The sequence below is a fragment of the Arachis hypogaea genome, chromosome 16 (genome assembly GCF_003086295.3).
Source record: "Arachis hypogaea cultivar Tifrunner chromosome 16, arahy.Tifrunner.gnm2.J5K5, whole genome shotgun sequence".
NCBI classification, from domain to species: Eukaryota; Viridiplantae; Streptophyta; class Magnoliopsida; order Fabales; family Fabaceae; genus Arachis; species Arachis hypogaea.
The window spans coordinates 10,269,026-10,294,578 of NC_092051.1; the positions used below are offsets into that span (position 1 = coordinate 10,269,026).

Below are 25,553 nucleotides of genomic sequence, written 5' to 3' on the forward strand. Positions count from 1 at the left end.
AGAAGGGATGACGACCCTTGACGGGACGAACCTTGAAGTACTTATCTTTAAAACCATGGTAGGAGTCCTCAAAAAGGCCAAAAATCCTCCTACCCTGGGCAGAACGGAAAGAAAGAAACCCTTTTCTCGTCTTCCCCTGTTTGGAGGGGTTGGTAAGGTTGAAATAAAAGAGAAAAACGTCCACCGACACCGGCAGCTCCAAGTACTCGCAGACCATTTCGAAGCAGCGGATCGAAGCCCAGCTGTTCGGATGAAGCTGAGACGGGGGGACGGATATCCGGTTCAGAAGCGCCATTTGAAACTCGGAGAACGGTATCCAAACGCCAACTTGCGTGAACATGGACTTATAAAACCAGATCCAATCGGGGACACGAGGGGAGTGAAAATTGAGCTCATAAATACGCTCATGGGGGGCAGGGACAATGGCCTCGTAGTTGGCCTCTTCGTCAGTCCCCCCACACAAGTAGCCGGCTTGCCAGAACTCGGTCAACTCCTCCAAGTCCATCTGGTTGGGTGAGCTCCTTATATCGTCGGTCACCCAAGCATACGGGTCGTAAGCCGCACCAGATCCAGAAGACCGGGAAACAACGCGAGGCATACCTACAGCGGGGTACCACTCCGTTAGTCTATGAGGTTGGGAGCCCGAAAAAACTCAGAAACTACGCCTTTTCAACTCAATCGTGACCAAACACGGCTAAAAACTATGCCTACCACACAAACCACCCAAAAACCTATCCTAGAATGGTACCCCTCCCCTAACTCACCTACCCCAACATTGAAAAACCTTTCGGCAAAAATAAACTAGCCATGCAACAAACACAAGCAGCAATCGCACAGCAACAGGACATAACACAGATACCAAAGGAAAGAGACCAAAAAATTACCTGGAATGATGAAAGAAACTTGGACCGAAAGTTGAAGCAGGAGGGAGTTCGCACTGGAAGCTTTGGATGTTAGGGAGAGAAGGAGTTGGAAATGGTAAGAGTGGGAGGTGGATAGGGAGAAAACTGTTTAAAAACCATCACCAGAAGCGCGAAAGAAAGCAGGGGCAAAATAGTCTTTGCGCGCGGGTTTTTTCGAATCATTATGAGCATTAAATGCCCAGCGCGGAGAACGAAACGGCAAACAGATGCCACAGCAGACCAAGAGACACGCGCACAAGAGACGCGTCTCTCCCACGATCAGCCGACCCGGCGACAACGTACGAACGAAGACATCACGCGCCACCAATGGCCCTCACGGTCATCGCTGACGCGTCGGGGGCACTGTTACGGCCTGGCCCAAATTCACGCGGGTCAACCCGACCCGAGTTCCCGCCGGCCCAGCAACGCGCCCTCTACCCGACCCGGACACGCGTCCCGTACGGCTTGCACACAGCCGTGAGACAGCGTCCTTGAGGGTATGGGCCTGTCCACTTGAGGGGCCCACTACTGACATGTATATAAGGGGGAGACTGGCTCTCCCCCCGAGGTACGTGACATTCTTACACCACCTCCTTTCCGCCTGTACATATTCTGACAAGAGCGTCGGAGTGTCTTTGCAGGTGGCACCCCCCCTCTCCATACGAAGTGCTCGGGACCTCGCACGCCCGGGACCAGGAGACCACGACCAGACGAGCCTCTCCACCACCCCAAGCGTTGACCTCAGGGTCCTAACTCGAACCGTCCGGTATCCGACCTGCCGAACAATATGTTAATCAAATAACCAGTGCCATATGCCAAACAAATGATATTATAGAAGTAAAAATAAATTATATTTTTGTAATATAATTCATTTATTTTAGTTTAATTTAAAAATAAATATTCATATACTTAAATTTTAAATATAATACTCTGTATAATTAATAATTTAAAAATTAAAAAAAATAATATTATCACATATGAAGGAGAATCAGAACAAAATAAAAAAAATAAAAAAAGAGAGATTGTCAGAGTAAATAATTGAATAGAAGTTATGCGTGAGTTTTTGTAACTGTTAGTGAAATAAGTAACTGTATAATATTTTTGAATTATGTTAGTAGGGTTAAAATAGGAAATAGAAAATTGGACACCAAACCTCCATGTTTTGGCATTATATATTGTTATAGATTATAGATACAGTTATAAAAATTTTATATTTGTATGATATTATATTAAAAAATTATTAAACTATTTAATAATTGATATTATAATGATGTAAAGTACATTTAAGAAAATATAATAATATTATTTAGGCCAATAATAAAAGATTTATTGAATCAAATTTAAGAAAAAATAAATTATTATTAATTAAATAAATATAAATATAGGATTCCTACCCATATTTGGACCGTTTGGTATATTACTTGAACTAGCTCCGGTGTTATTGTGAGTATCTGTATATGTAAAAAATACATTATTAAGATAAAAATAATGTAATTTGATAATTTAAGGGTACACTTAAGAAATAAATTATACATAATTAGTACGTACTAAGAGTCTAGTAACATAGATATATCGTAAAAAATAATTCATATTAAATGATAAACTAACAACATAAATTTATTAATGAGAAGTATAACTTAGAGTACCTGATATAGAGTATTGTTGAGGGGTATATTTGTGATATCTTGTAATGGTGTTGCCATGTTAGTTGGTCCACTTGATGTATCGATTTGTTTTCCTCGTCTAATACTCTCTTGGTAATTGGCACGCCTTCTGGCAAGGTGTTGCTGCATCTGTTCTTCACTCATATTTTGTTTTCGTTGTCTGGCATAGTCTTGCCAAGTTCGTCGACCACTTCCACGTAAATCTTTCATTGATATGTTGTCAACTATAATTAATCAAAGAAACATATAAAAACAGTGTGAAAGAAATTTTTTCTATGATGGAGAGATACGGAGTAACCAGTGAAGTGAGAGAGATTAAGAGAAAAAATTGAGAATAATACAATTGATACAGTAACTGATGTGAGAGAAATAAACTGATGCAGTAGTAGAAATTAAGTAGTAGAATTCTTTAACTGCAGTAACGTGATGTGAGAGAAATTAAGGCCAGAAGTTATATTGACGTAAATGTGAATGGAAATAAAATAGTAGAATGCTGTAACTGGAAGTAAGTTATAAAAAAAGATAAAAATGGAAAAAAAAAATTGGACACCAAAAATGAGTTTTCTCATTATATATTGTTATAGATAATGGTTAAACACACCGTGGCGGCGACAAACTTCAAAATAATTGAAGGAAATTAACAAATATGTATCTTGATAATTAAATACTAGTTATTGTACTAGTGCTAATAAGAAATGGCTTAGAATAAATTTTTTTTTTAATAATCTTGACGTAGAAAGAAAGAAAAAAGGCTGGTTGTTGGCATAAACAAGTTGATTAATTGGTGTTTAATTAATTTAGGGTTTATTTCATGATACTTAATCCAATAAAAATGTCTAAAATATTTTTTTATGCTGATATTTATTTAACCTCATTTTAAAAACGTGATTTTCAATAGTTTATATTTTTATTTGTTATAATATTTAATTTTAGTTTAGGTTGGTTTATATTTTTCTTTCTATGATATTTAATTGAATTTAAATATTTTTAATTTTAGTTAAAGGATTGAATTTTATATTTATATATTTATGATTAGATTTTTTTTCGACCTAATACAAATACTACTTATCAAATTATTGTAGTATTTGTGACCAAGTATATATACAATGCACAAATAAAACTAAATGAATCGTTTTTTAATGAGATAAAATGATTTTTTTTTCTATCTAATTTTATCTCAGCAACTTAGGTTATCGGAAGAAATTTTCTATTAGATATTTAAAGAATTTGTCTGGCTACCTAGAGGGATCTTGAAGGAGATGTTCCCAAGACTGTTTTCGGTCTCAACCCTTAAAGAATCTGTTATTGGGGACTGTGGATTCTGGGATGGAATAGAGTAGATATGGAATTTTCAGTGGCGGTGTCAGCTATTTCAGTGGGAAATGGAGCTTTTGAACCAACTCCATCAGGTCTTACTGACAGTAAAGCTAACAACTGAGAGGGAGGATAGGGTCATCTGGAAGTTTGATCGAACTGGTGTTTTCTCGACTAAATCCTTTGTCCATGTGATGCAAGAAGCGGTCCAACAAGAGGAAATTACGAGCTACAGCTTTACTAGTGCAGTTTGGAGAGGCTTTGTCCCGCCCAGGGTTGAACTGTTTGCTTGGTTTGTGTTGATCGAGAGGGTGAACACTAAAGAACGACTATCCAGACTAGGTGTTATTGATCAGCATGACACTATGTGTGCTTTATGCAGTAAGGCTAATGAGTCCGCTTTTCATCTGTTTGTTAGTTGCGAGATCACGTGGAAAGTGTGGAATGCATGGCTGTTCGCCTTTGGAAGGTCATGGACCTTACCAGGTACACTGAAACAACACTTTGAGAGTTGGGTGCATGCGGCACGGAGGAAGACTGAGAGAAAGCGGTGGTTGGTTGGCTTCTTTGCTATCATTTGGGCAGTTTGGCTGGAGAGGAATGATCGAGTATTCAATAATCATGGCACAGGAGTCGTGGAAATAATCAATAAGTCCTTCATGTTCTCTGACGAGTGGCTTGGTGGTGTTCCTTTTGGCTGTTGATGGAACGACCGAGATGAAGCGGGGTTGATATCACTTTCGTTTATTCGTAATGTTTGTATTTATTTTATTTATGGTCTGGACTCTAATTGCTCCACCATGCTGTGTTGAGCGTGTTCTAATTCAAAACAAAAAAAATTTGTCTTTGACAACCTAGATCAAAGGGTTCAAGTTGAAAAAACGTTAAAGTTGAAGAAACCACCACACAGAATTACCTTAGATTGAATCCTTTAATCTTTTTCATACAACAAGCTAAGTAAATTACTCACCTCACTTAATCCCACAATAAAAACATGCATAAAGCAACTAAAAATTGTATTCATTACAAAAATTGTTTAGAAAGACTCACAAAAGTGTTTAAATAGATCCCTAACAAACTAACTAAAAGATAAAATAATTTATTTAAACCTCTTAAAAGATAAAATAACTAATTTAAATAGATTTGATCTTATTATATTAGATCAAGTTTGATTTAAACTTAAAATTCATAAACATATCACTAGCAGAACTAAATCAAATCTTCTAACAAACCCTAGCAATAAAGCAAACTAAAATATATGCCTAATAATTTCAAAAATTAATATTAAATTGGTATCTTTCACTGGACCTTTTGCTGTCCTGACTTAGCCCAATAGACTTTATGAATATCGTCATTTTAGTACTACGACGAACTCTTATAGTATTCATATCTTCGAATCTGATAAAATTATTATTCTGTCATTTATCTCTAAAATAACGAAAATATTCTCCTAAACATGTATTTTCTGAACACTTATCACTAACAACCCTATTTAACATGTTTTTTTGGTGAACCTCAAGTTAGTTTATATATTTACTTGTTATAATATTTAATTTTAGTTTAGGTTAGCTTATATTTTTATTTGTTATGATATTTAATTTAATTTAGTATATTTTTTATTTATTTAGTATATTTTAATAAAGGATTCGTTTTTATATTTATGGGTTTATAATTAGATTTTTTTTCAATCTAATATAAAATCAAATAATGCTATACATTCAAATTTTTTTGTTTAATTTAATTAGACTTGGTTCATAAAAAAAATTTAAATGTGTAATATTACTCTTTAAAATTTATACATATTAGTATACTACTTATGAAACTATTGTAGTATTTGTGACCAAATATACAATGCACAAATAAAATTAAATAAATCATTTTTTAATGAGATAAATTGATTTCTTTCTATTTAATTTTATCTTATGTTTATTTTAATTTATTTCATTCTTTTTATTATGGTATTCTGCTATATATCCATGACCTAAGGTTAGTCCAATTTTATTCTCAAGATGTAACTTGATTATTAAAAACAGAAAATAATGTGATCGATGTGATTGGTTGTGGTTTTTTATAAAGTTTATTTAGAAGTTTATTTACAAATTATATTCATAACTAATTTTCACATTAAGCTAGCAATCCTAGTATGGTTATTATGTAGATTTCACCTTTAAAAGTCGACATTAATGTACGTAATATTTACCGTGTTTTTTATAATAAAAGTAGATTAAATTAAATAAATTTTTTGTATAACCTCATATTATATATATTTACCAATATAAATTTTTTTCATTATTATTACTCAACATTGCATCAAATAGAAAAAAAAATCTTCATATTCTCAATAACATTATAGTTGCCTCGGCAAATAAAAAAATTAATCAAACTTTATTTATTATGCTCTTTTAGAATTTGAATCCTTTAAAAATTTTTAATATTTTTTTTATAATATACATAATTTTATCAAAATAGTCTTATTTTTTATGGGTATATATAATCGTATAAGATAAATTTTATTTTTATTATAAATATCTTTACTAGCATTTTGGATATTTGTAAACAAAGATAATAATTTATCCATAAATAAACGCATCATCCCTCAACAATTTTTCCTATTATTTATTTATTTTACACCACCTACACGCATATTCCCTATTTTTTAGCTTTAGTAACCCGCCCTCAATTTTCTTTGTTGGCGCACATTCCTTTATCCAAATTACTACCCATTGCACCACTTCTTGTCATAACTGGTACTTCCTTAAAAATCGACGCAAGCATAACAAATTAACAACCCTATTTAACATATTTTTTGGTGAGCTTCGGGTTAGTTTATATTTTTTACTTGTTATGATATTTAATTTAATATATTTTTAATTTAATTAAAGGATTGGATTTTATGTTAAACTTTTTATATATTTTAACGAGCTGTTTGTCGTCTCAATGTGGATGATGAAAAGATATGAAATTGAAAAATCTTGAATTTCCATTTTTCAGTATTCTATAACCATATCTCAATTACCTAATTGCATTGCCTATCATAAAAATCAAGAATTTTGGATTTTTGGGACTCCTTGGCATGATGTCGAGGTTCATGACAAGTTTCAAATGATTCACTTTCTACTCTTATGTCACTTAAAAATATTATTATCGGAGATAATGTGAAAATGCAGAATATTTACTCATTGAATAATTTAGATTGAATTCTACTGTTTTAGATTCACATTATATTTAGTTGCTTAATTATATATTGTCTCTAGCTACTCAATAGTGTTTGCAAAACTGTTAAAAAATATATTTTCAGGCTGATACCATATTAGAGCTCTTGATTACCAAGATCAGAATGCACAGGAAAAAAGAACGTGAATTTTGTTATATCAAGATTGTACAAATACATTATTATTAGTATAACTATATCGATTTTGGTAATGATAGGTAGACAAAAAAAAAAACAGTCAGAATTTATCTTATTTAACATTAATTAATTATCGCAACAATTAATAAATACTAAATAAGGTAAATTATGGCTATTTTTACCTGATTTTCTTTGGTTACCAAACATTTCACTATCGATTTATACATACGAGGACCACTGCCATTCCTCCAAACACTAACAGAATTAACTAAAGTCACAGTAACTAATTAACCACCCATAGAAACTAACTCACTCACTCTCCCTGATAGCAAAATTCTTTTTTCTAAATTATTATAATTTAAAATATAATATAATTTAAATTAATTCAATTTAATTTGTAATCCCTGTTTTAATTTTATTGTTTAATCATTTTTAACAAAATAAAATTTTAAATTTTGAATATTAAAAAATAAAAAACTAAATAATTCAGTTACTAGAATAATCAAATTTGTTTACAACAATATAAAAAAATGTTTTATAAAATGCGAAATATGTATTTGTATATAAAATGGTTAATTAGGCACTAATTTTTAGTATTTATAACATGATTGAATAATTATATATTAACCATTGTCATTTATTATATACATGTTAAAATTCAACCATAGAAGGATATGTTTGGGTTCACGAGAGAAGTCCGTTTGAGTGTTTTAAACGTCCTATTTTTATGTTTGGTAATTTTATTTTTATATTTGATAATTTTGTGAAACTCTCAAGTCTCAATCCAGAATAATTTTTATGTAAAGCAAAAAATTTTAACTTCTGTGTTTATGTTGGGGAAGATTGATTACAGTTGAAAAATTAGATGAGAAATTTATTCTTTTTCTACCAATCCTACCATTCATTTTTTTTCTATAGAAAGGATGCAAGTAATCGTTCACAGTAATTCTTTGTGTATGTTCTTCGTTTCAATTTTTTTCATCAAAATCTATTAAATTTATTTCAATCAAGCTAAAGTAAATATTATAAATTTTTTTATTATTTTTAGTATTCTCTTTCATATTTTAATTTTTATATTTTTATTGTATTTTTTATTTATATGATAAATATTTTTATATTATTTTTTTAGTGTTTTAATTTTATATTTTTATTATATTTTTTTATTCATATGACAACTATTATTAATATAAATTTTTATTTTTATTAATTTTTATGATATTTTTATTAATTTTTATTTTTTATTTATTTATATAAATTAATTTTATGCAAATTCTTCAAATCCAAACATACACTACAAAAAGAATAAATTATAGACAAATTTTTTTGACAAAATTTTACTGTCAAAAATATCAACGAATTTTTTATAAATTTTCTGTGATACAAAATGAGAAAAAATTTCACAAAATTTACTGACAGATTCTAAAATTTCTCGGTAATTTTGTCGATAAAATTGAAATTTAAAACTATCATCGACAAAAAAATCCTTCTATAATCATTAATAAATCCCTCCAAAATTAAGCCCTGATTGCATAAACACAAAGTCCTGCACAAAACACACCATATTCGATGATGAAACTTCATTCAACACAAAATCACAGTTCATTTTCTGCGATCCTTCCTTTAAGCTTGCTCTTCTCCCCTCTCTCTGATTCGAGTTGAAAATAGGGCAAAACTCGCGTTGAAAATGTGACTTCTCCGTCGCTTCTTCTTTGTCGCCGCTCGCTTGCACGAGCTCCCTCCGTCACTGCTCGCTTGCACGAGCTCCCTCCGCCGCCGCTCGCTCGCATGAGCTCCCTCCTCTGCTGCTCGCGTTACACGAGCTCCCTCTGCCGCCTCTCAGCTTATGTCTCTCTCTGTCTCGCGCCATCCATCCTCGCCGTTCACAGCCTCGTCGAGTCATCGTGTCACCAGATCTAAAACCTACATGTATGTCTTTATCTATTTTAGATTCTGGAATTTCTATTGATCTATATTTTGTTTGGAATTCAAATGTTCATACGTTATTATTGCATCTAAAACTCAATCTGTTCCACTTTTATTTTATGGTTTAGATTTTTGTTCTTGAATCCTCTTCAAGGTTCGAATTTGGTTTTGAAAGTAGCTCCATTAATTGTTATGGCTAAAAGTTTGCGTTGAAGATAATCTATTGTGCCTTTTAGAGTCCTGCTTCTGAGGTAACTATAATTACCAGTTCATGAAATGCAACGTGCTAAGTACATAGATTCAAATTACTCTGTGACTGATTAGAATGAGGTTTTCAGAGGAGATGTGTACTAAATAAAATCGTATCACTTAAAAGAAAAAAAATTGTTACACTGGTATTGTTTATAATATATATTTAATTCACATTTTGAAAATTCGAAGCATTGATTTACTAATTTATGTTGTTTTGCATCATTATTTTTTGGAGTGATCTCAGTCAACCCAATTGTTGTTCTGATTGAGATCTCTAAACCTTATCTTGAAAGAATTTTCTTACCATTAAAACCGACTTTATCTGTTTGGGTTCTACTGTTAGTGTAAGGAAGGAGCCTTGTTAATTCTATTTTGTTTTGTGATTCATGGTTTCTATGAGTTTCTATGTAATATCTTCTATTAGATAGGTTGGGACTCCAATTTGTATTCCTTCTAGAGACTTCATTGACATTGGCCGCATTGCCTCCATTGAAAATAACCACACGCCAGTTGATTATGCAAAGAAAGGGCTGAAAGGAGCTATTAAGGTACATATGCCTACAGAAAATTGATTTTTCAGATCTTAAACAAAATATACTACAAAATATCTTAAACAATTTAGCCTTACCTATGGTCAGTTTTTGGCTGTGTCAGCGAGAGAGTAGAAATAAAGGATAAGTGGCTGCAAAACAAGGGAACACATTTTATTTATTTATTTTTATTTATTTATTAGTTTGGTTTTTTATTTCTCTTTGTTTTGGTCCTAAAATCATATCCAATTCGGTTTATTTCCTTTTGAATTTTAATGTTCAAAACAGAATGTTGAAGTATTCATGGACGCATTTAGAGCAGTAATTGAAGAGAGGTAACGCGTCTATTATTTTGTGGAACTTCAGGAATGATTTGACCTCGAATGCCTTTTGTATTAATTCAAACCTTGCAATGTGGTTTGATCTTGAATATTTATGCTTTCACCCTGAATATGAATATTTTAGGCTTATTTAGATTATATCTGAGTGTAAGAGCATTTGGTGCAACAGTAAGATTTCTACCTCATGACATGATGACTGAGTTGAATGTTGACTAATATTGCTATATATATGTATACATGTAGGGATTAACAAAGACACTAGACTTTATAATTGACACAGCATTGGTGATCATCCTTTTGATCCTTACATAGCACTTCTGAAAACATTTGGTATCCTAGTAGTAGTTGGGGCTGCAAATGAAATCAAGTTCAGCCCTGCAAGCCTATTCTTCAGTATTACATATATCTGCGCATATTGTTCATTGTTTCAATTTTTCTGGTTTGGTGCAGGATTAAAAACAAATGTCATGTTTTCTTGTCCCAGTATCTTCTTTTCTCAATTTGGCTACGCAGGTTGGTTGCATAACTTCTCTTTTTCTTTTTCTTTAGGAGCAGTTAGGTTAGATGAATGTCGCTGTGCACACCAAGTGTTCGATGGTTTGCTTATTTGTTGGTTTGAGCTAACATGCACATCTAGAGATTCAAAAGAATACTGAATCTCGGTTATCCAAACACTTTCATACTGTATTATCTTTTGCTTTACATGAAGTAGTGAAGAACACCTGTGTCTCTGTGGATAAGTTTTTTGTTATGGTAAGTTTCTGAAAAGATTATGTATTTTGAAGTTCAAACAACTTTTTTTTTTTATTTATTAATATTCTGGATGATTTTAGATTAAGGACCTTGATATATCAAGGAGGAAAGCAGATCTTGAAGGCCACACAACAAGAGCAGATGGTCTGAGGTAGTTGTTTCGATTAATTATGTTTCTCTAGGTTCCTTTCAATTGATTTTTCATTTTTACTCAATTCTCCTGGCTAAAATATGTCTGACATCCTATTTTGATGCAGAAAACCTTTGATGGACATAATTTTAGATCAACTAGCTTACAGCATAGATACCATCTGCTCCTCTCACCCTTTTTGCAAATAGCTGTCTGTATAGGATTATCCCTTTCCTTTTGAAACATTTTCTTCTAGTTATACTAATCAAGAAGCAAAATAAATCTCACTATATGATAGTTACATAGTATTGATGACATGACAGTTATGTTATGGCTAATCGTTCTATTTTTACTCTGTGTGATTGCAGACCTTCAGTGAACCAAAAAGTAAACTGGAAATAGTTGTGCATTACCTGTGGAAATACATGACTAAGGTAATCAGTAGCTAGATTGTTTGAAAATCTACTTGCTTAACATTATGTATTGTTACTTTTGAAATGGAGCCTCAACGGATAGTAAGCTACAGGTTTCATAATCTCTATTTAATTTTGTTTGTTTTATACATAATTGCAGCCTTCTGTTCACACTCGAAAGTCAAATGGCTGTCCTGAGGATGCAACATTTGAAGTGGCTTTGAAATGCTTCTCAAATAAAACTGGCACTAAAAGCACTATTAAAAAAATTGGTCCAGATGTAATGCAGTTCCTTGTTGGTCACAGGTATTCCTTTTTTGTTATTTTAGTTGGAAGGTGGTTCTGTAATAGAAGTAATGGTTTGATTCCTGTTATTTAAAAGCTTTACTATCTTCCTAACCCTCATACATGGATTGTAAGCATTTTGCATAATGTGATTGGTGAATTTGGTTATAACGAGAGAAATTTTTCGGGGTTATTGGTTCAGTTCTTGATATTCTATATGGCTATAAGGCATGATTGTTTGATTTCGCTTTTGCTCTTGCCGACTTAGGTTGTCTATTTTAAGCTGAATGTGTTTGTAGAGCCTCTACTTTGCTCTGCTTTAGAATTGTTCCTAGTCCTAGTCCTAGAAATTGATTTTGCAACTTCTAAAAATTTTTATTGGAAGTCCATGAATTAAAATATATAGAAGGCCAGATTTTTGTATTTTCAACATTTGAATTGAGAACTAATTTAGTAGTTTCATTTCATGGCAAATTAGTTAATTCATATGGTCCCTTTAAGCTGCTGGAAGCACCCCACAACTGAAGGCAAGAAGCATGAGGACCTAAAAAATTTCTTGTTCGAGGGAATTTGCTTAACTAATGTTAAGCAAAGACAATAGTGGACAAAGAATATGTACCTTGGAAACTTAATTTGAAATTGTGCTCATTGGCCTTTTCTTTTCATAAAATTTATGTGTTTGGTCGTTTAAAAATTAAATCGTTATTTAATTGGAATTGATTCGTATATAATAAAATAATATATTTATATAAATATACATTTAAAAAAGTATTTTACTATTTTTAAATTATTTTACTTAAAAAAGTAATAGTTTGATTGATTTTTGAATTCTTTAACTTATTTATTATCAACTAATTTTTATCTTAAATCAAATTGATTTATTGACTAATTTTTAGTTAATCCAATTGAATATGGATAGTTCAATTCGATTATCAGAATCATGATTATTTCCTAAATTTCTTTTACAAAAGTATGTCTAACTTTTATAATTGTTCAACTAAAAACTATATACACACTAAAAATTATATATATATATATGTGTATACAAAAAAATTATTAGAGATATAATGAAACTAGCACGTTAGGTAGAGTTTTGGTGAGTTTAAGAATTAGACTAATTAAATTTGATCAGCTCGAGTTAGATTGAGTTATTATATTTTTTGTGACTAAATTTAAACCGATTAAATTTAAGTTGGAATAGATTGGATATTTAGAATTAAATTAGTATGCAAAAATTAAAAAATGTGAAAAAATATTGCATAACACAAAAAAAATTATGCTGAAAAGTAAAAAATTAATGACTAAGATGAGATTAAAATTAGTAAAATTTAAATTATATAAATATTATAGTTTTTTTAATATAATATGTTAGGTAATTTGTTCATCGGGTCGGTTCAGGTTGATTCCCTAGATTTGATTTCCGAACAAAATAAGGTTGAGTATAATCGAATTTTACTTGATTATCCATTAAGTATAATGCTCAATATAAAATCGGATTTGGTTAGATTTAATCAGATAATCGAATTATTTGTATCTGCTTAATTAGATAATCAAGTTATCCGTACTTATTTACACTCTTATAAAAAATTAACTACTATATATTTGTGTATAGATATGTATTGTTTAATTTATTTTTAATTTATATTTTGTATTTTAACACATATTCCATGTAGATAGTTGATTTAATTAAAAGTGTTAGCGGATCGTATTAGATCGGATATGATCTAAATCTCGAGTTAATATATACTAAACTCATCGAATCCAATATTTACATTTTCTCTGCTCGGATATGATTTGAAATTTATATTTTCGGATGGGATCAGATTTCATATATATCGGGCAGAAAAAAAATTAAAATAATTTTTTTTAAAAAAAAAGTCAATAAAATTCCTCTTTTCGCTCTAATATTTTTTTTCATTCTTTCAAATATGTATATTTCAAAAATATTATTAAACTATTTTTTCTTAAATAATATAAATAAAATAATACAATATATATAAATAATAATTATTAATTGAAATAAAATATAAATACAACATATTATTTGGTGTAGATACAGATAAATACTATAAGTGTGTGGATATAATCTAATTCATGAACACTCTTAAATTTTATAATTATTTTTTTGTGTATAAATAATATTATTGATATTTATACATATTAATTATATTTTTTTAATTAAATAATTAGCTACCAAAATAATTAAATTTGACATAATAAAATAATTAAATTTATTTACAATAATATAATAAAAAATTATAAGATGTCAAATATATATTTATAAGCAATAATTGATTGATAACTAATTTTTAGCATATATTTAATATTATTGCTATTATAACGAGGACTGTGATATTTGGAATAATTATTTGGTCTCTCTCAGTCTATCTCACATTTGGTTTCTTTTGATCACTCTCACAAATTTATAAGAATAATTTTGAAATGGTTGTCGAGTAAAGTGAAATTTGATTTTTTTTTTTTTAAGTTTTTTAAGAATTTTGGTAACTATTAAATTATAATAATTCCTTTTTTATTTGTGGTGTTGTATAAAAAATAATTCATAAAAAATATGATTTAATAGATACATTATGTTTGATAAAAATAAGCGACTCGCAGGTGAGACAAAAGATGATCAGAGGGATGGCTATGGATCTCGGGAATGGCAGAACAATCCGCTTCTGGGAGGATAGCTGGCTACTTAATGGGGTGTTGAAAGATTTATTCCCTAGACTCTTTTCGGTTTCAAACCTTCATGAATCTGTTATAGGCGAGTGTGGATTTTGGGATGGGGTAGAGTGGATTTGGAGTTTCCAATGGAGGCGAGAATTATTCCAATGGGAGTTGGATTTGGTAAACCAACTGCATGAGATACTACAATTAGTTAAGCCCGCAGCTGAGAGAGAGAATAGAGTGGTATGAAAATTTGATAAAACAGGTTTTATTCAACTACATCCTTTGTGCGGATGGTGCAGGCGGAAACTCTCCCGGAGGAAATCACATGCTATAGCTTTACTAGCGCGGTTTGGAAAGGGTTTGTCCCTCCGAGAATTGAGCACCACTTTAAAAGTTGGACGAGCTCATCACCAAGGAAGGGGGACAGGAAGAGGTGGTTGATTGAGTTCTTTGCTGTTATATGGACAGTCTGGCTGGAAAGGAATGGCAGGCTATTTAGAAATCAGGCCTCAAGTGTGGTGAAAATTATCAACAGGTCGTTTGCGTATCAGGAGGAATGGATTGGTGGTGAACCCTTTGGTTGTTGATGGCCATGCCGAAAATGACTAGGGGTTGTGATTGTTACTTTCCATGATACTTTTAGCTACTTTTATTGCTCCACTCTATTGTGTTGAGCTACCTTTACTTCAAAAAAAAAAACATTATGTTTGATAAAATACAAATAATAATAATTGTTTATGTAATTTTTTCTCCTTCACACTTATTTATTTTAGATGAAGTAATAAGTTCCTTTACATTGCGCTTCAGAAAGGTGAAAAAATGCTGTTTTTGGGTTAAAAAAAATGTTATGGTAAATAAATTTATGGGTAAGTATGATTTTAGTTCTTATGGTATAGGTTAAAAATTTTTTCGTCTCTAATTTTTTTTTTGCATACAAAATCGTCCATAAGATTTAACTTAATTTTAAAATTGTTATTCGGACCAAAATACCCTTCTCCTTCTTCCCAAAATAACCGATTCTTTTTCTTCATCACAGCAATACTTAGTACCCAGTTCTTCATCTCAATCACAACTATATCTCTTTTTTTTTTCTTCTTAGACTAGAATTTCAATAAAATTTCAACTACAATTTTAACAACAACATAATTTCAATAACATCAACAAAATTTCAACTAACGAATATAAAAAAACCAAAACAGAGAAAAAAAATACAACAACAAAATTTCAACTAAAAGATATCAAAAAATCAAAACAGAGAAATAGAAGAATAAAATAGAATCAGAAACAAAACAGAAACAGAAAAATAATAGAATCAATACCCAAGATGGAATCAATACCCAATATGAAATCAGAGTCAACAACAACAGTATGATTAACAAAATCAGAATTGAAATAGAAGCAGAATAATTAGAAACTGAAGCAGAATAATCAAGTTAATCTGAAACAAAATTGGAACCCAGCGGCGTGAAGCAACGACGAGCAACGAGGAGTAGCGGCGAGCTAGCGAGGAAGAAGAGTAGTGACGAGGACACGAAGCAGCGGAGGAGCTTCAGCGACGGCATTGAGCTCAACAATGTAATCATATTTAATATTTATGCTTAGCTTAGGATCCAAATTCTTTTTTATGTATCTATCTCCACACTCTTGGCTTTACAATGTAATCATAAATAAACACAAGCAGGAGCTCTTCTTTCTCAGAAGGAAAAGAAAGTAAAAACTCTCAAAAAAGTTGCGAGTATTTAACGTAGCGTTTATTAATAGAAAGTAGTAACGTTTATTAGTGCATCTTGGTTCGCTTCTCATAATACATTTGGAATCTGTAAAACAAGGACCTTATATGTGAAGGGTATCGCACCAAAGTTGGATCTAAGGATTATGGGAAGGTCTTCATTTTTTTTTTTTTTTTACTTTCAATGTCTACAATATAAAAAGTTTATATTTGTTTATGATGTAAAAATATTGATACTAACTTTACAGGTTAACAAGAGAACCCCTTCTTCTCTATAGACAACTGACAGAGTGACAGTAATAAAAAGAGCTCAAAGTGAATCTAAACAATCTAAAAAAAAGATTAATTTGATTTGATTTTATCTTTTAAGATAAATTTTTAATAACTGATCTATCAATTTCAGTGTGAAAAATGTGTAATTTATTTTGTTCCTAATTTTTTAACAAAAACCAAAGGTGATATTTCAGTGGATACTTTATTCTCTTTCATCATATTTTTGAAAAATTTTAAACATTAGTTATCAATTATTCATACTTTGTTTATGGTAGAAATGGCAGCACATGTTAATATTGGTATAATCAGCCTTGTCCTTTCTTGATCTCTTAGATGTATTTTTTCTCTTTAGTTTCTTGAAACATGATATGCAAAACTTCTTTTGACTTGCTTTATTAATTTGAATTTGGTAGAAGTTATGAACTTATGATACCAGCAATTCTAATTACCCAAGGTTATGGTTTAAAAAGTGCAGTTAGAAATAAGTGATTCTCTTCTATATATCATTTGGATACTGATAGTAATTGATAGGACATTAATGCCGTTGATACCTCAAGTAGGGCTGGAAGTGAGCCGAGCTGAGCCGAGCTAGACTAAGCTCAAGCTCGGCTCACGAAAATTGAGCTTGGCTCATGGTTCGGCTCATTAACAATCGAGCTTATTTCTTAAGCTCAAGCTCGGCTCACCAAAAGCTTACGAGCTGGCTCAAGCTCACGAGCTGGCTCAAATAAGAGAAACATAGATACATAATCTATAATTTTATATCAATAAATTATAACTTATATACTTTAAAAAATATTTGAAAAGATCAATTTTATATATTGTTTATCTATCAATAAATTATAATTTTTTTATTTATGTCCTATATTAAAATTATATGTAAAAAATAAATATAAATATTAAATAATTAAGATTGTTATAATATATATAATCGAGCCAGCTCACGAACTAATGAGCTGAGCTTATCCAAACTCAAGCTCGGCTCATTTAATTTATGAGCTCAATTGCAGGCTCAAGCTTGGCTCACCAGCTCACGAGCTTAGCTTATCGAGCTGTTAACGAGTCGAGCTCGAACTGGCTCATGAGCTGGCTTGACTCACTTCCAGCCCTAACCTCAAGTTACTTTCAACTTATATTAATTTTTCAAGTTAGTTTTGTACTACTCTGCCTTCATACTTTCATTGGCTATGCTTTTAGCATCATATTGTTGTTCCATTTACATTACTCGATATGCTAACCTTAACTAACTATATATCTATCTATTATATATCTCTAGTTTTAAAACTAAAATATGCCACATGTCACTTTTTTATTACAATTGGAATAAAATTTTTCGCTCCAAAATTAAAGAATTCTCTTCTCATCCTTACTAATTTTACAACCAAAATATTCACTCTCTCATTGTAATTAAAATTAAATTTTTTCCTCCAAAATTAAAGAAATCTTCCATTCTCCTTACTAATTTTACAACAAAAATGTGCCACATGTCACTCCCTCATTACAATTAAAATCAAATCTTTTTTTCCAAAATTAAAGAGTTCTCCTCTCCTCCCTCTTTCTTTCTCTAGTTCTCTCATTCCTTCAACCACTCTATCTATTTTATATATCATTATCAATATCAATATCAATGACTAATTACTAATTTGACAATCAAAATGTGCAACATGATATTTTTTAATTGTATTAAAATTAAAATTGAAATATTAAAATTGAAATTGAAATATACCTATATTATGTATCATATATTACCATCTAATTTAATAATCAAATGTGTCACATGACACTCTCTTATTAAAATTGAGAGAAAATATTTTTTTTCAAAATTAATAAACTCTTTTTCTAAATTCTCTCATCTACCTCTCTCCATTTTTCTATTTTTCTCTACTATTTTTACTCTCTATATAATTTATATTTTATATTAGTAATTTGACAAATTAAAATATGTCATCCGATACTTTTTTACAATTAAAATAAATTTTTTTCTTCCAAAATTAACAAAGTCATATACTCACTCTCATTCTTCATCTTTATCTTTCTCTCTCTTTTCTCTCATTCTCTATTTTTTCTATCTTTCGCTTTTACAAAAAACAAAATTAATAAAATGATATAATTTAAATAAAAAATATTATTATTATTGTTGTTATTATATACATAATTTTTTAGTTTTTTATTTAGTTTTAAATTTTTACCGCTTATATTTCTAATATATATTTTCATTTTTCTTTTTTCAAATATTTATTTACATATAATTTGAAGAGAATACTAATGTTATAATTAAAAGTTAGAATCAAGATTCAATTGTTTTAAAATAATTAATTATGAGTTAATTTTATAACTATTAGTATAATTTTTTTGTGCTAATATCTAATTATATTTTTATATACATAGAGAGAAAAAATATTATTTTCAAATAACAAGTATAAAAATTAATTATTTTTATTTGTGTAACAGACTTAATAGTTAACACTTAATTAAATATAAAAGTACACACTTTAAATTGTTTTAAATTTTACATAACAAATGTTAAAATTAATTATTAATAAAAAATTAGATTTTTTATATAAAAATAATAACTAAAAATCTTATTATTTAATTTTTTATCTACAGATATTTTAGTCTTTTTCACTAGAGACTTTTGTCAATGTATAACTTTTTTTGTAAAAGTAATTTAATTTTATAAATTTTTTTATATCCTGCATAATTTATGCTGAACAAAGTCAACCTTAATTTTAAAAAATTTATATTTCCGTAATATTATTATGGATAAAAATACTAGTTGTTTTCAATTCCCAGCACATACCACACAACGTAAAAGGTCCAAGTATTGCTGCATTTTGGCTGCTAACCTTTTTTCAGATTACGGGTGGATTTACTTATGAAGATGAAGTAAAGTAGAAAATATGGTGACAATACAAAGCTACTTGTTTATATTCTTTTTGTTGTTAAAGGGGTTGCTGGATTTAGTTACTACAAAAGTATAAGCAGTGGCTTACGGCTGATATTGATAATATTGATCTATACACATTTTGTGGATATGGATGTGTCTTATGATAGATTTGATTAATTGAGATGATGGACAAAAATCATCTATCTCAGTGTATGTATGTTACTGTTTTATGGAATAGTAGCAACTTTTTAGAATTGAATTGAATTTGCAATTGTTTTGAGAGAATGTTATTTGTAATATTGGCACAAAATTGTTTGCTGGCTATGTTTTATAGGCCTATAGTGCAATTTATTTAATCATCATATTCTATAGTTTGAATATAGGCCTGTAGTGTTATAGTTTTCAAATAATAATGCACTATTTTAGTTTAATTTTGGTGTGTTTATGAAACTATAGATAAACTATAAGTAGAACCGAATGTAGGGTGAAAAAGATCCGCAGAAGAGAGACGAGCTAATTCTATCCCATCAACATTTCTATGATATGTATTACACGTTTAGCTAAAATCAATTTATTAATTACAATATTACATTTAATATTGCTTAATATTTTTTTTATAGTATAATATTTAAATGGAAAGGAAAACTGAGTCATGAAAGAGAATTTCATTTTGTTGGATCTACTAAGTAACAAGACTTTAGACAAATAATATATTTTTGTAAAGCATGTAATATATATATATATTGATTTTTTTATTCTTCATGTATTGGTATCACTTTTTCATTTGCAATACGAATGCAATTTATATTACGCACTTCACTTTTCATTGCATGATTATGATATGTATTTAATATGTCTTTTTTTTCTTAATTTGCCGAATTTAGAAATGATATTGAGTACGTATGTGCTTATTCAAGTTTTTTAGTAGTTAACAATTTACATTTTTAATCTTTCATTAATGAATTAGTTTTTTTATTATAACTATAAACTTCTCATTTTACAAACCAATTATTTAAGGAGTTTTTTTTTTAATCTTTTAACGAGTCATTTATATATTACTTCATGCACACGAGTTCATTCGATAATAATTTTTTTAAATTTTGTTTTGTATTTTTTTATTTTTTAAAATATTTATTCAAATATTGCTAAAAAAAATTATATTTAATAGATAAGTCATTTTTTAAATATGAATTTTTTTTATAACTTACAAAAAATATAATATTTATAAATTTTTTTATATTTTTAAATCATTTAAATATTATTTTTAATATATTTATTCAAATATTGCTACAAAAATTTATATTTATAGATAAGTCATTTTTTAAATATAATTTTTTTTATATTCAAATATTACTGATTATAGTACAATGTATAAATTTAAAAAATATTTTTTTATTATTAAAATTTAATAATTTTATGAATGATTATATTTTTTAAAAAGTAAAAAAAAATAGAGCTTTGATTTTTTTTTTACATTTTTTAAATTATTTATTTAAATATTATCAAAAAATTTATATTTAATAGATAACTCATTTGTTAAATATAAATTTTTTTTATTATTTAAAAAATATAATATTTATGAATTGTTTTTGTTATATTTTTAAATTATTTAAAAACTGTTTTGTTAATAATATTTTTAAAAATATATTTTAAAGTAAAATTATTAACATCATATTATATTTTTTTTAATTCAATTAATATTTTTTATATGATATGATATTATTTTTTTTAATAATTTATTTTGGTATAAGAATAAAAGCTAAATTTTTTTTTTTATTTGAATTCTAGGATCAATCTGATCAAGTAGCTGGTTCATCTGATTCCTCTTATCGGACGGCTATCCCATATCAGCAACCGGTATGTTAAAATTTTTTAGAATGTTAGAACGGATGAGTTTAATGTCTTGCTTTCATAATGTTCGGTACCTTCCTTTTCTCTCTTTCAGGTGTTCATAGAAAAAATAATACAAAATATTTTGTTTAGTACTGTTTTTGGTAATAATGCGGGCCAGAAGCCCAGGATATAGGGCTGAGTAAACTAACTTGGGCTCTGGAGGTTACAGGGTCAGCCTGTATCTCAACCCGTTAAGTATCATAGGAATTTGTATAAACAATCATTTTTCATATTTTCATGACCATAAAAACAATAAACTTCATCATTTATATTGCGTGTATGTTAATTAGAAGCATTACTTTTATTTTATTTATTCGGATGCTTATCCAAGAAATACAAAACAAGGATCTTGGTGGGAAGTTTGAACACTGGAATCCTCTTATTTAGTTCTGATTTAGTTCCTGATTTGTTGATTCTTCTAACTACAGTCGCAAAATACACATAGGACTTTTAGAACTTAGACCACCCTGCAAACTTTTTTCATATTAAATATGCAAGTGAGTTTTTTTTTTCTTCTAAAACATACATATAGGAGGAGTACTTTAACAATAAAAAATCTGTTGTTAATACCTCTTCGGTTGAAATCTGCCTCATGAGATAACTATTATGAAGTGTATTTAATTAATCTAAGTTCAAAATATAAAAGTGATTTGATTTATATAAGTTAGTCAAATTATATATTATATCTTTATATTATTTTTTTAGGAAACAATAAGAAAAATGAACAACCTATTCTGCATCTGATAACATTCTTTGACAAGAAACGCTTAAATTCATCATTCAACTATCCAAATGGATAGAAAAATTTAATAATTAACAATAGTAGTAGTACTAATAAGTAATAATGACAACAATAACAAAAAATAAATAAAGTATCAATTGAAAAATATTACAAATAATTGCCATAAAAAATTTATACTCATTTATCACATTCAACTTACATCCAAGCTAAGAGTAACACATAACCTTACTACTGTTATGAGCCCCCTCAGCTATATATATATAGATTCAGCATAATGCTATTCTTGCCCCCACTGAGTACTGAATAATTTTTAGTGTTATACCTTATTTGCTCCCACTACTTAATTAATTTTGACCCCACCCCTCCAAATCCCTAACCCTTTTCTTTCTCCCCCTTTTCCAATTTTCTTCCCCTGCTCCAGCCTCTGCCCTCCAGAGCTACTGCCGCCAGTGCCACTACTCCGCGTCTCCGCCGGTGTCACTGGCTCACTGCCGCTGATGGTGTTGTGCCACTGTCCCCCGTTCAGCGTTTCTTTCGCATGGCTCCGTGACTGTATATAAATCTCCTTGCATTGCCTTCTTCATCTGCATGGCTCAGCTTCTGAATCTGCCTTCTTCTTCCGCGTCACTGGTTGTGTGCCTGAGTGGTTCTGCCGTGCCTTCGGTATCTGGTTCTACCTTCTTCTTCAGCGTTTCACCGCCTCACTGGTTATCTGGTACTCGCTCTGGTCCTGCTTTCTTCTTCTGCGTTCCTCTTTTGCGTTCCTCTTCAGGAACTTCAGCTCTTCTAGTTCTGTCTTCTTCTTCTGCGATCCGTCCCTCGGTCCCTGCTCTTCAGTCTTCAGCCTTTCGCCTTCGTCTTGCAATCCTGCTGCGCTGGGTTTGGGCGCCGCACCGCTGATGTGTTCTGCCTCCTCCCCTCTTAGATTTAGCAGTTCAGCCCAGTGAAGCAATTGAATAAAGCAATACTAAAATTTTGAAATACTGAAAGCCTACCTCCTTGGACTCTTGTCTCTTGGTACATTCATTTATGATTTACTGAAAGCCTGAAATACTGAAATACTGAATGTCTGAATCACTGATCTGCCTGCTTCATTGCTTATTTGTTTCATTGTTTAATAATTGCTTTAGTTAGTTTGTTAATTTGGTTTTATTAATCTGTTTGTTAATTATTTTGTATATTAACTTATTTTAAATTAGTAATTTAGGATATTATTATTGGTTGTGGTTGAAAATTAATTTAAATGAGATATGCTTGTCATTTTTGTATTTATTATTTTATACTGCACTTTTAAATTTGTGTAGAATTGTAAATTATTTGTCTTAATTAATTAACTTAGTTTTATAATTTTACCCTATTAGTAATGAAAAAATATTTTAAGTTAATTTTAATTTGTTATTGCTTTCCTGTATTTTAAGTTAATTAGTTTGGTTATATTTATTTGGAAGTACCAAAAATATGAATAAGAACTAAAATTATTATATTTTTTGTTTCATTTGATTTCAGCATCGAGTAGTTGATTTATCTTATTTATTTCCCTTATCTTATTTATTTCCCGAGATAAATCGCTTTCCCCAGACCAATATCTCAACTTCTCTAGAGGTGTGTTAATCTTTTGTAATATATTATAATTTCATAAATATTATAGTATAGATAAATATAAATTTACCAAATGATAAGAAATGATATCATGTTCTGTTAACACTTTAAGAATGTTAGACCTAATTAATTTAGAATTTGATTCACCGATTTTTTAATCGAACTGGTCGATCCGGTATAATTTTAATAACTATGTTCTAAGGAATATTAGGTTTTTTCCCTTTTTAAATACTAAGGAATATTAGGTTTTTATTTTCAATTTTAGTTTTACTTTGTTTTTGCTTTTCTAAGTCATGTTCTTTGAAAATTCTAATGTTTTCAATTTTATCCTTAACGTTTTTAATTTGTGTCAAAATTACCTAGATGTTATCTTGACGTAAACTGTTAAGGATAAAATTAAAAATTTTTAATGATAGTTTTGACACAAATCGAAAATATTAGAGGCAAAATTGAATGAATCAAAAATGCTAGATATAAAATTGAATAAAATTTTAGGTTTTGAGTATTTTTTTTAAAAGATTGTAAATATTAGAGACAAAAAATATATTTTATCCTTAAAAATTAATGGTTCAAAATAAAAGATTAATAAACACATAGTTAAAATATTTTTTAGATATAATTAAGATATGACTCTTTTTAACATTACTAATTACATATTTCTAATTTATTTGTTATAAAAAATTATTATTTAATTACTAATTATTGTTAACTCTATTTGATTTCAGGGACATGATACCAGTGACCCACGCTTATCTCCTAACCCTCCTTCTACCCCTCCTTCTACTAGGGTAAAAAAGAAATTAACTACTTTGTTACCTTTACTAGGTCTTTTATTTTGTTTTTTGTTTGGGGTTTTAGTTTACATGATCGGGAAGTTTCATGATAATTCTAATAAGGGTAATTCTATAAAAAATTATTATTTAATTACTAATTATTGTTTACTCTATTTAATTTCAGGAAGATGATAACAGTGACCCACCCTTATCTCCTAAAAAGAAATGTACTGTGTTACCTTTGGTATGGCTTTTAATTTGTTTTTCGTTTGGGGGTTTAGTTTACAAGTTCGGGAAGTTTAGGGATAAATCTAATAAGTGTAATTGTATAAAGAAGTTTGTGGTAATTGTGGATGCCGTCTATTTCATAGTAGTTACTCTAAGCACAATAGGTTACGGGGATATTACCCCTATTTCTGAAGCTGGTAAAGTTCTTACTATGATTTTAGCTCTTTTCTGTCCTGTGGTTTCCGCTATTCTTGAAGGCTACCTGAAATGCCTTCTTAGAAAATTAGAAAAGTGCTTAGTTAAAAAATTAGAAGGAGGCATGTTAGATTGTTTGGTAGTTAACCATAAAATAGTTTATTGTTTAAAATTTTTCTTAGCACTTCTTGCTGGCCCGTTTGTCTTTGGCATCGGAGCATTCATAGTTCATCGTTCAGAGGGAATGAGTTGGTTAGATAGTTTTTACTTTTCTGTGATTTCCATAACAACAGTTGGTTATGGGGATTACTCTTTTAGAACAACAATAGGAAAGTGTGTTACATGTATTTGGTTTTTATTTAGTTCTGTCATTTATAGTTTTGCAATTTCATTTCTGATAAGTTGTATTCTTATGCCAATTACTCCTCAAAACGAATGAATTGTATTTTGTGAATAGTAAGATGACCATGAATGAACAGTTTTCTTTTCTATGTCTTTTTTCTTCTTTCTTCCTAGTATATTTATTCTAATTATAAAAAATTGGTAAAATTATAAAATGAGATATTAATTATTGTTTTATTTATAATTTTTATCACTTTATTATCATTTAAATGCCGGCTCCCCTTTACTTGTCCCTCTTTTGGAGGAAAAACTATACCAATACTAGGAGAACCTAGTAATCTAATTGGGACAATGGTTGTTAAT

General features: G+C 29.6%; 2 protein-coding genes across 51 annotated transcripts; both read left to right on the forward strand.

Annotated features, from left to right (window-relative positions):
• Positions 1-8,680: 8,680 nt before the first annotated feature.
• Positions 8,681-15,272, forward strand: LOC112756343 (negative regulator of systemic acquired resistance SNI1). 50 transcript variants are annotated; one of them, XR_011873820.1, is made up of 10 exons: positions 8,718-9,155; positions 9,281-9,403; positions 9,829-9,952; positions 10,223-10,269; positions 10,825-11,028; positions 11,109-11,179; positions 11,286-11,369; positions 11,527-11,592; positions 11,732-11,877; positions 12,335-12,526. XR_011873820.1 is itself a non-coding variant. In XM_072219798.1 (7 exons), exons 5-7 carry the CDS (start codon positions 10,738-10,740, stop codon positions 11,948-11,950), a joined length of 336 nt encoding a protein of 111 aa, XP_072075899.1. In that variant the 5' UTR covers positions 8,718-9,155; positions 9,281-9,403; positions 9,829-9,952; positions 10,223-10,269; positions 10,726-10,737; the 3' UTR covers positions 11,951-12,049. The 50 variants fall into 50 exon arrangements, 6 of the variants coding, with proteins under 6 accessions (XP_072075899.1, XP_072075900.1, XP_072075901.1 ...); XR_011873841.1 differs by lacking the exon at positions 11,286-11,369 and adding an exon at positions 10,726-10,788 and having other exon boundaries at positions 9,833-9,952; positions 10,985-11,028; XR_011873806.1 differs by lacking the exon at positions 12,335-12,526 and adding an exon at positions 10,726-10,788 and having other exon boundaries at positions 9,833-9,952; positions 10,988-11,028; positions 11,732-12,049.
• A 7,369-nt stretch (positions 15,273-22,641) lies between these two features.
• Positions 22,642-25,339, forward strand: LOC112756608 (uncharacterized). The gene is made up of 4 exons (XM_072220345.1): positions 22,642-22,932; positions 23,560-23,655; positions 24,378-24,440; positions 24,610-25,339. The coding sequence occupies exons 1-4, from the start codon at positions 22,642-22,644 to the stop codon at positions 25,285-25,287; spliced, it is 1,128 nt and encodes a 375-aa protein (XP_072076446.1). The 3' UTR covers positions 25,288-25,339.
• Positions 25,340-25,553: the final 214 nt, after the last annotated feature.